Here is an 11,203-nt window from a genome sequence, read left to right on the forward strand (position 1 = left end):
TCTGTGTAATGGCATTTCCCCGTGGCAGCTCGAGCTAGATGAAGTAGATCGAGGCCATCACTTGCTTGAATACTAGGAATGGGTCTCTATTTTTCGTTCAGAAAGCACGTCTGATGCTGACTGGTAAAATGGGGCGTTTTTTTTCTTTCTAATGGATATATTGCCTACAAGGTGTGACAGCATGTGTCAGAGGTCATTTGAAGTATTATCCTCTCAGGATTATCTTCATATTGACTCATAAAGGCTTGTATCAATACCTGAGCGAGAATATCAGGAGGAGAGATGGGCATGTCTGAAATCTTGGCCCCTGCAGAATTTAATTTACTTTCTTTCATGTAGCTTTGATCTATATTTTCTTGTTTAGGCATGACAGCTTTGTAATGACACCTGATACCTTCCAAACCAATCACCAAACTTATCCTCCTACTGAGGACTGACACAAAAATAGGATCATTCTTGGTTTAAAAAAAACCTTTTAGTCTATATCAGGAGTGTTTTGTTTTTTTGTCTTAATACAACAGGTGGTGTGTTTTTCTCTCCCAGGGGGAACCAGGGGCAATGGGGTTACCTGGGCTTGAAGGGCTACCTGGTGCCAAGGTAAGCAACAATATCCTCCCCAAGAACTTCTGCAATATGCTTTCCCGATTGCACAGTGAGGAAAAGAGCTTTCTATTAACTATATTCTCATTACAGAAACATATAAAAAGAGTTTCTGTCTTATATTAGACATCTATTTTTTGAGAAAAAAAAAAAAGTCGGCATATTGACAGTGTCAGACATTATAGGTTTGCGTTGATGTTGAGTCAACGCGAGGGAAAATACATGTTTACAAGATTTCAGTCGCCTAGGTTTCTTTTTAAATGACTTGATATACAACAATTTGTATACAAAGCATCAATGTAATTGCTGAAAATCGACACAATGAACCCAGAAGTACTGAATGCATTTCCCTTACAGGAACAAAACTAGCCTGCCTGCAACTTTTTACAACTTCCTGCATCTAAATCTGTATGAAAAACTTTCCCCTGATTGACAGCGTGTGACTATATGTTGTGCACAGGTTTGGTTGGGGGTGGAATATTTCAGTTTCTGTGACATCCAGAGTAATTTCTCCTTTCAGGGAATACTGTCAAAAGGCTGACATATGCAAAGTGTTTGCTGCTGAAATATGAAAAACTCCTACGTTCTTAAGGAGGTTGTTTATAACGTATCTTTGTGTGATTTTTCTTAGTAGATATTTTAAATGTTTTTAAATGTTTTGCATTGCATTTGTCTCAACAGTTAGGGGCTCAGGAGCATTCATTATACCCAGGTTTAGACCGTTTCTCATGTCATTATCTGTGTCTGCGTGACATGACAGTGGTTTATAGAATTCTTCATTTAATGTGTATGTCATCTACCTGATTCGTGTTTTCGTGTTTCCAGGGTGATATTGGTTTGCCCGGTCTATCTGGGATACCAGGTTCGGCAGTAAGTGAGATTTTTTTCGATTAATTTACCTCGTATTTCTACTTGATCAATCATCTGTGTTGTTTAAGTCTGCTGCTGGCAACAAGTCAATGATGTTTCGTCAAGCACACAGAATAGCAGCTTTCAAATCATAAGCCCCATAACACTGTGCTACTTCGATTAGGAGCCGCACTACAGACTCGTGGTCTGTTTGGTGCATTTTCAGTACAGCTGTATGAGGCTGGTAGCTACAGTATTTTATAAATGGGAGGCTGCAGTGGTTCTGTAGATATGACACTATTGAGGACCTGTCAAACACGGTCTGCTCTCTTCCTGTGTTTGTGATTGACAGGGGAAGCCCGGCACTCGTGGAGAGCTAGGGATCCCAGGAGAGCCGGTGAGCCGAAGCATCTAACTGTCTTTGAGCTGTCAATCCACACGTCATTCCTTTGTCACTGCCGACTGACACATTGGCTGTCTCTGTTCTCTGACAGGGTGAGAGGGGCCCGCTCGGCGAGACAGGATTCCCTGGGCCCGAGGGACCCCAAGGTGTTGGTGTAAGGATGCTACACAAATTATGTTGCTCTTAGAGTCACTATTAGATGTTGCTAAAGCCCCTTCCGGTAATGTCCACGCTAGAAATAGAGCTTTGAATGTCACACTGCTCCTTCACGTCAGCAGATCCATGGTTGTGTTATCATTATGGTGAGTATGGGGAAAAAAAGACCATGATTCAAGGACAATATGGATAAAATACGTATGTTAGCTACCACTTGTCCTGTAGATGATTATATTCCCCTACGTAATTGCCATCAGAGATGGTTTCTGTAATTTTCACTGTAAGCTCACAATGGAACAGTGTTCGCACAGCAATCAGGATCATTATCCTTCGGTTGAGATATCTCATTAACTGTAGAGATTACTAGGGAGTGCAACAGTGCTGATCCAATCGAAGGTGGGAGCTGATACAAAATGTTTTTGTTTGTGCTGCGCTCTTTGAGCAGGGGAGACCTGGAAAAGATGGAACTCCTGGATACAAGGTGAGTGGTGCGAACATCTTGCAAATCCCCTTATAGAAAGTGCTTTACATCAGCCAGGCTACAGAAAGATGGCACAGCAGATTTTTATCCCCCCTCAAGCTACAGCATGCTGACTGCATTAAACCTATTTGCATATTTGAGATTTTAACGATAAAAGCTAAATGGAATCCTGCAGATTTAAGGCTTTGTTGACTTTTAGTCTTTTCACCCTAATTATACAGTTAATGCTTTCAGGCAATGATAAAATGTTTGTAATAGAGGGCAGTAGACACTTAAATATGCATTTTCCTGCCTGATGAACCTGGCTAAAATTGAAATAAATACTGCAGCACAGTCTACTTTTCGGTGACGGATCAAATATGTTTTACACAATTTACTACGTAATCACAGAGCGTGGTCTCACAGGATGCAGAGCAGATCTGCTTGAATGCCCATTAACAACACATTATTTGATCTAACACCCAAACTGGATTTACTATGATTATTTCAGGGCGGGTTTTCACCTTACACCTTAATGACAGACCCAACACTTCATTGTTTTTTTTATTTCTTCTTATTAGTTAATATTCTTCCACCATAATGTCAGCATTACACGGAACCTTTCTGCATAGGGCCTGAGGTTTTTGGTGGGGCAACAGTGCCATCTAGCAGGTGGCTCTGCTCCTCCACCCAGATTTCCTTGCACACTGCTTTGAGGTTTAATGTAATGCTCAGGGAAGCACATTTCAGTGGGCAAGATGATAGATTTAAGCCTCCCATCAGGCAGTAGGGAATACAGAGTACTGCAGATTAAAGCAGGCAGGGGAGAACGGCATCACAAAGCGCTGCCCGCTTTAAAACCACATCATGCCAGATTGTCTTTTGCATGGCTCCTGTAATCCAGCAGGAAATTGATACAAAGATGCTCCCCAGAGGTATTTCTGTGAGCAGAGTAAAGGGAAGCAATGAGGAGTGACAGGGAGGGATTGGAAGACACAAGATGTTGTGACACGAAGCCAGAGATGGGTATTTTCTCCCAGGTCCTCTGTACAGTAGAGACAGCTGGTGTGGGAAAAGCAGGCGTTTGTCAAACAAAGCAGGAGTGATGCAGAGGAGCCGTGACATTGCAGAAGGTGAAACACTATACGGGGGAGATATTAGACGAGTGATAAACCTGAGCTGAGTATGAAGTAATCAATGCACAGTCATCTGAAAAGTGTACATTTCTCAAAGTCAAGTAATTCAGAAAAATCTTTGCTCACAGTTTTTCTTCAGGCAACAGACAGGAATCCTCTGCAAATATGAAGAGTAAATATAGTGGATTTAATAGAAATCTGTGCTTCATATGAACAGATTAGAATAATGGAGTATTGTGTGTGTGTGCACTCCAGCATGTTCCTGAACATCAGTGCTTTGTGCATAGAGAGTGAAAGGTTTCAGGGTCAGAATAATTACGTTTTCATGTTATTCAGATGTTGAATTAAATACAATTTTTTTTTTCCTTTTCAGGGAACTACAGGTAAATCAGGAGACAGAGGATCCAAAGGAGAACGTGTAAGTAGCGTCCCTCCTGTTTTCTTAAAAAGAAGCTGTTTTTATGACTCCAATGCACACAAAAAAGGTTTTGATGAATAGTAATGAAAGTCTTCACTTCAGCACAAATATGACTAATCCCCACAAGCACATAAGTGCTAGATAAAGGCATTTAACGCTCAGCACAGTTTGCTGTTGTATTTGCAAAAGCTCTGTCACACTTGCGCAGTAATCTATTGCAAATGCTGGTAATAGAGGATGCAAAATTAGGCTTTTAGCTTTGTAGTTGGCGACAGAACCCCAGGACAGATGACGGACTGGACACATTAGGAGAAATGGGTCATTGTGCACTGCATGTTAAGTGATCGAGTCGGGCCGGAGAATTAGAGACGTTGATGCAGCTTATGGCAGCAAGGACAAGTAGCTTTGATACTGTAGAACCTGCGCACATTTACAGTTTGGATCATATAGAGCTGAGGTATATCTGGGCTTCTTCACTGAAGGGTGACCCAGGGATACCCGGAGAAAGAGGTGTTCAAGGCGAGAGGGGTCGCATGGGAGATGCTGGCCCAATTGGACCGAGTGGACCACAAGGTGAAAAAGGCAATCCCGGCCTTCCAGGACAGTTGGGGAGTGCAAACCTCCTGGTAAGTTGTAAATTTGCAGATAGCTCAGAGTAAACAAAGACTGTCCTCCTAGATAATTAGCATCTTAATCATCCACCTTGCTTCCTCTGCTTGCATAACCAGTTCCGTTCTCGTTCCCTCCGTATGGTAAATGGTGTAACTACAGCGTTCTGCATGAAACATCAAACGCAGCGAGAGAGCTCGCTGTGTTCTCTCTCTACTCAACGCTTCCCACTCCCGATCATCTAAGCGCAACACAAGGTCAGAGAGGGAGAGAGACGGAAACAGAAAGAAAGACAGGGATATGTGGGCGTGCCTACAGCTCTGCAGAGCAGTGAAACCACCTCCATCTGTCACAGACTTTACACTTACTGTACGCAGCCACAGCAGTTATATAACATCCACCGAGATGAAAAGCTGTTTGGGATATAAAGATTCAAGGTCCGTGGCTACTATTGTTTGCCCTGGAACGCTCTAACAATGCAGTTCATGAGGGTTCACATGACTGACATAAAGTATGCTACCTATTTTGAGTTTTTGTATCTTTTGAGTGGTAGAGCATGTGTTGTCTCTGTATGTACCTTACTTTGCCTTGCCATATATTTAGATACATACAGAGCTGGTATGGCAAGCTACATTTTAACTCTTGAGCATCTCTGCAGAATTGAACTTAAATGTACACCACTTTAAAGGGTTACAATATGAAATATAATATTCCTCAACTGAATCCATTATATTTCTCGCTGAGTTTTGGTGCAGATGTTATATTGAACTGCAATCCAAGGTGGGATTTTACTGAATAGTTAGAAAAGAGCTCAAAACAGGAGTTTTCTCAGTCTCTAGATTCTGTCTGCCCTTGTTTTTAACGTGTATGGTTTCAACAGTCTGTGTAGACTTTGCGTGTACAGCTCTGATACATCACAGGTATCCACCTGTTTCTCCTCTGCTGCCATTTCATTATGAATTGAAGTTTAGTTTCTGTTGTCTATTAATTGGATTTTTTTTTGGTCTTTTTTCTGTGAAACTGCTTCAGTGAATTCTGTATTTTACTCTCCACACACAGGGTGATACCAGCTTCACAGAGGAACTCCGAATGTTTATCCGAACGGAAGTGTTGAGGATTTTTGAAGGTATACATTTTTAAAAATGAATGTACATGTTTTTGTTCATCTTTATTTTGTTGCCTTCTGTTACCTCTAACAATCGCCATGTTATATATATATATATATAAAAAATGTATCGTCTTGCAGAGAAACTATCGAGTACCGGCATGCTGCAGAAGACTCCTGCAGGCATCCTAGCTTCACAGGCCCAAGGGGCTCCGGGACCTCCTGGCCAGAATGGATTACCAGGCCCTCCAGGGGAGCCCGGACCTCCTGGTCATCAAGGTAGGAGCTCAGGGTGGCAGGCTGAACCGTGGGACGTTAACACCACCTCAGAAAAATAACCCCTACAGTTCAGATATAAACCAGACGTAAAGCTTTTGACACGTCTTCGTTCAAAGCAGTTGGTGAATCATAATTAACCATTTGTTGTCTGATTCAACTGAATGTTTATCACTGTGTACCCACACCATATGTCTATGCTTCATTGGTGCTTTAAATATACCATGCAGTCCATTTAGCATATGCTTTACTGTACCATACATGTAACCCACTATATTGTAAAGTGGGAGCAGCTACGACTGTAAACGCAGGCTGTGGACTGACATCGCATGTCAGCAACTCAGTTAATCAATTTGTGATGTAAAGACCTGATATGAAATAGTGGAGACTGGCTGGATGGGAGTCGGGCTGACACTTACATTTTGTACGGATTCATCGGTATTTTTTTCTTGCATAGACCCATATATCAATGCAGACTGAAGGGGCGAGAAGCAGAGGAAAGGCCGGGAGTGTGGTGCACAGCGGCTCTCTGGGAAATATGAAGACAAGCGAAGAATTGGCTGTGAATAAGAGAAAGTGTTATCAATGTGGACAGGGAAGAGGCCCAGTATTGATACCTCACTCCAGGGAAGAAAGCTTTGAAAACACAAAAGGAGCATAGTCAGGAAAGAGGGTGAACATTCTCTATCAAACTAATACAACTCTCTCAGTGCTCATACAACACTAATGGTTTGCTGGTCAGGCTTTGTACCGCAAACTTGCATAGATTTGTATCGTGTCCGCAGCAGAACTATGGTATCTTCACTTTTGAAGAGAAGGAGCGTTTTTATGAGTTGGTGCAGATCAAAGCGCCGCTGCATTGGCCTTTCTCTTTGAGCTTTGTATCTACCTCACATTATTCAAGACCATTTACATTTTAACCCACTGCTATAATATAAAAAATGCTGCTCTCGTTCATGAATAATGTAGTTAAAGAAGGCAACTACTCAACTATAAATATTTGTGCCTTGTAAATGCCATTTGCATTATACGTCTTGGATTTGGTTTTGCTTGTTTTATTTTTTTATGCTTCAAAAGAGTGTTTTATAGGTGATTTCTTAATGCAGCTTCGCAATAAATATTTGTTGAAAACAAAGAGGAAAGTTATTTCCCTTGATGAATCAAAACAAATTCAGCAACTCCTTAATTTTTTTTTTCTTTGTTGACTTGTGCCTCCACTCAGCTGGTGAGAGTTTGGGGTAATATTTCCTCATTATGTCTCGTCATCCTCCACTGGAGACTGTGCTCCTCTGGAATATCCAATTTGACTTCTTCCCCAATATGCCAAAATGAATTGTTTATGGAGAAAAATAACCCCTCTGTTGAATTCACCGTCTTTTTTTTTTTTTTCTCATGGTTTGATTTCACATGGGTGGATTTCTCAAGCTGTGCCCATAAGGTCTCACACTGAAGAGCACCATTTCTTTAATTTCCTTTTTTTTTTTTTTTTTTTTAACCGAGTGCTCATTTATCATTCTGTTCACCTTTTACTTTTGAGGCCCTAATGAAGTTTCTCTCTGATGTCTTTTAGTGCATATTTCCTTAATTATACTTTTGTTGTTTTAACTTTTATTTTTAATTTTGTATCTTAGTGTACTCTGTATATTTATTAATACTGAATGAAACAAAATGTCTTTTAATATATCAGGCTGTAAACTGCTCTGCTTTTTCCTGTAAAATATGGAAATATCAGTAAATATCCCAGAGTATTTGATGGAGCAGCTGCTCTGAGAAAAGTGTTTGTTTTTTCTTCTTTTGTAAGCCATAGTATGAATACATAGATGTTGCTGTTAATGATGTTTACAAAAGTGTACAACAGGTGCAGGACTGCAATCCTATCAATCAGGCTTGAAAAACCCTCTCTTTGCCGATATTATTTTTTTGTTAACGCACTCCATTAGTGCCCCTAGAATCAATTTGTTTTCCACCAAGTGTGCAATATGGCATTTTCGATTTATCTGAGTGCACCAATCCGGCGTGCCACCCAAGCTTATTGCCCTCTGTGCTATTGAGTATTATTTTTTTGCTTAAGGTACAGTGCACTTTTCTCCATGGAACGTTTCCTCTCCGAATGAATGCCCCAGGCTCTGTGAGTGTTGAAAGAAGTCTCATTATTGTGGCAATGTGTGGACAGCCCCTCTCCTCTCTGAGATTCAGTTTTGGAGCATTCATAAGCCTTTTTCCTGAGATTTTCTCTGACATGCAAGCGTTGAAGCGTTTCCCCTTTGGGCCAGGCGGCGCAATGCTTGATACTCCTGTCAATGTTTCTGATGCACTCCACGCAACCGCTGGTAGTGAGACTCCATTACTTTAAGTGCCTCATGGGGAAATATTTTTGCAGCCCCTCAAATTCTTACTTGCTATGCTGCTGGTTTGAACTCTAAAGTCTTACCGGCTTTGCATGCAGTGAAAAAGCCTTTGAATAATGTGACTGTGTGCATATTGTTATAAGCAACACAGTGCCTGATCTGACTTGAAGATTTGTGCAAATGCTTTGATTTCTTTTTTTCTTTTTTGAAAGGCATGTGCTTGTGTTCATCGCTGCTCTTTTTGTTCTTAGTAATCATGCAGCAACCATTCTCCATCATTAACAAGAGCATCAGAGTCGAGTTGTCATGATTGTTTTCTGCATCTGTTTGTTTCCTACACAATCGACTTTTCTTTAGAGTCCACTTTTGATTAGGACTGTCTTTTGATTCCCTGATTGCCTTCAGTGACCCACATATCTGACCTCTGATTGAAAAAAGCATCATCACTCTGTTTTGAAATCTTCAAAGACTTGTGCTTGTGGCCCTGTTGTTGGCGGAGAGCTATACACGTCCACGGCGCCTCCTTTCTAACGTACAGATGGCTTGTTTGATGATTTCTGTTTTGACAGGATGTCAGTACGTCTTTTAATATTCAAAGGTTCGGGACTGAAACTTGGAATTCAGAGTAGTGTGTTACTGCATCACCTACTAAAGCTGCTTCTCTTTAAATAAGTGCAGACTTGATGCCTGACATTGTTGTCGTACTGGTGATGTTTACATGATCAAGAAGCTGTTTTGTATGAATCCCTAAATGAATGTGATGGTTGCACAACTGTGTCCTTATCTTGACACTCCTCAAATTTTAACATGTTATGGCTTTTGTACTAATCTTACTAACTGTAGTATTGCAGTTCTATTTCATCTTTGCAGTATTTGTTTTTAGCCTCATGTTAAGTGTGTGTGTGTGTGTGTGTGTGTGTGTGTGTGTGTGTGTGTGTGTGTGTGTGTGTGTGTGTGTCCTCAGGATACAGAGGTCAGAAAGGAGAACGAGGCCAGCTCGGGCTGGGGTTGCCAGGAGATCCAGGACCCATTGGGCCACCAGGTAAGAACACCGCACAGAAGGCCGTTTAAAAACTTAATTTAATGTAGTTAGATTGATGTAACGGGATTGGAGGTGGGTGGTCAAATGGAGACTTTATCAAGTGGTTGAAAAAACTAGGCTTAAGAAAGAAAGGGACGGACTGTTTAAATCACATCAAAGTTCTTCAGGATGTCACCAACACACAACAACCCTTGAGAATGGGTTTCATGCTCTTTTGCTTTACAATGAAGACTTTCTCATGAACTCCATATTTATACAATAATAGCTATAATAATTGGCTCCTAAATGGTGGAATCAGCTCCCCAATGACATCAGGACAGCAGAAAGTCTGTACATCTTCCACCGCAAACTAAAAACACACCTCTTCCGATTTTACCTTGAGCAGTTGAACTTTGGTAGCGCTTAAAATGACACTTACTGATAGCACTTCGTAGTTTGGCTTTCTTGAAGAAATTGTATTTTCTTGATTCTTGTTGTTCTGGGTTTTGTACCCTCATGGCTATAATGCACTTATTGTAAGTCGCTTTGGATAAAAGCGTCAGCTAAATTAAATGTAATGTAATAACTTAAACCAGCACCTATCAGTAGTTTTGTATCAACAACGGGCCAAATAATTATGTGTGAAGTGGAAAAGGTCCTTTATCACAATGAACACAGAGAATTATCACCCAAATCTGCCATTCCCCTTACTTCTATGGAGAGTTTTACAGTCTTTAAGCTCATTGTTTTGTTTTTATTTACCTCAAAGTTACTGTTTTTGTTCACTCTCACTTCTGTCAGCATTGTGTTCCGCCAAAGCTACTTAGCATAAATCCATTATGTTCAACCTGCCCAGCACCAAATTAGTATGACTCTTGTGTCTGCAGCAAAATGTCAGTGTTGTTTTTACAGCTTGTTGCGCTCCCTGCCAGTGGCAAAAAAAAAAAAAAGATAAATACATGCTGCTTTAAATTTTAACTTTAAGCCTTGAATTTTGACAGAATTGAGATATCTTACAACCATTTAATCACTAAATAACAATCAGCCATAGACGAATAAAATGGAAGGAAGTATAATATTCGTGGTTACACACAAGCTGCTCGTGCTTCAGTTATACCACATTTGTCACAAAATGACCAGCACTGCAGTGACGGTCCTTCCTCCTCCACACTCTTCATCACAGTTTCTTACCTGTTCACTGAAAGGAAGGAGGTGTACTGAGGTTGTGTCAAATCTCAAATTCTATTTCAGCCTTTATTTGGTATCTCAGTGTGTTGGAGATAAACGCAGCTCCCGGATTACATTATGTTCTCTCAAACCCCGGCATCGCTGTGACATTAATGGAACCCCAATTGAGGGCAAAATTCTGCAGTGACGGAGAATGACGTCCGTTCTGTGAAGTGAAATCGCGGCTGGGTGTTGACTTGAACAAAAGAGCACGACCTGCGAAGTCAGCATGTCTCCTGCTCCTGTGAACTAAGAAATAACGCCCCACGTCCTGTTGGAAGATGAGAAGTGGGATTACCTCACTGATTCCCAGCCTGTGACAGCAGGAGTTTATCACTGAACCTAATGTCACTGGTGGGGGTTAGACTTAATCGGTCGTCACATCTTAGAACAAGTTGGAAAGTACTTGAACAAGCTGCGATGAATGTGCTGGCCCGCTGCTTTGCTTTTCCCTTTGCACTTAGATTTACAATTCCCCTCACAACAGAAGATTGCTTTTACCAACCAAAGTTTCCGCCGCTTGGCCGTCATAATGAAGGATCGCTGGTATCCTTGGCATCTACATAGGGCTGGTTCCCTTTGGACTGAGTCACAT

The 11,203-nt window shown here is 41.1% G+C and overlaps 1 protein-coding gene across 9 annotated transcripts in view; it reads left to right on the forward strand.

Moving 5' to 3' along the window:
* col19a1 (collagen type XIX alpha 1 chain) overlaps window positions 1-11,203 on the forward strand; it is a 101,724-nt gene that overhangs the window by 85,092 nt on the left and 5,429 nt on the right. For 5 of the 9 annotated variants that reach the window (XM_069144864.1, XM_069144866.1, XM_069144865.1 and 2 more), the window contains 10 exons: window positions 544-597; window positions 1,426-1,470; window positions 1,802-1,846; window positions 1,944-2,006; window positions 2,454-2,489; window positions 3,978-4,022; window positions 4,505-4,648; window positions 5,691-5,757; window positions 5,878-6,015; window positions 9,325-9,402. In XM_069144864.1, the coding sequence (XP_069000965.1) occupies window positions 544-597; window positions 1,426-1,470; window positions 1,802-1,846; window positions 1,944-2,006; window positions 2,454-2,489; window positions 3,978-4,022; window positions 4,505-4,648; window positions 5,691-5,757; window positions 5,878-6,015; window positions 9,325-9,402 (715 nt within the window). Of the gene's footprint in view, window positions 1-543; window positions 598-1,425; window positions 1,471-1,801; window positions 1,847-1,943; window positions 2,007-2,453; window positions 2,490-3,977; window positions 4,023-4,504; window positions 4,649-5,690; window positions 5,758-5,877; window positions 6,016-6,469; window positions 7,659-9,324; window positions 9,403-11,203 lie in introns of those variants that run through there. The other 4 variants (XM_069144870.1, XM_069144869.1, XM_069144873.1 and 1 more) reach the window with 4 other exon arrangements.

Source organism: Embiotoca jacksoni, unplaced genomic scaffold, assembly GCF_022577435.1.
Source record: "Embiotoca jacksoni isolate LCO1_2020_lvr unplaced genomic scaffold, fEmbJac1.0.p SCAF_12, whole genome shotgun sequence".
Lineage (NCBI taxonomy): Eukaryota > Metazoa > Chordata > Actinopteri > Embiotocidae > Embiotoca > Embiotoca jacksoni.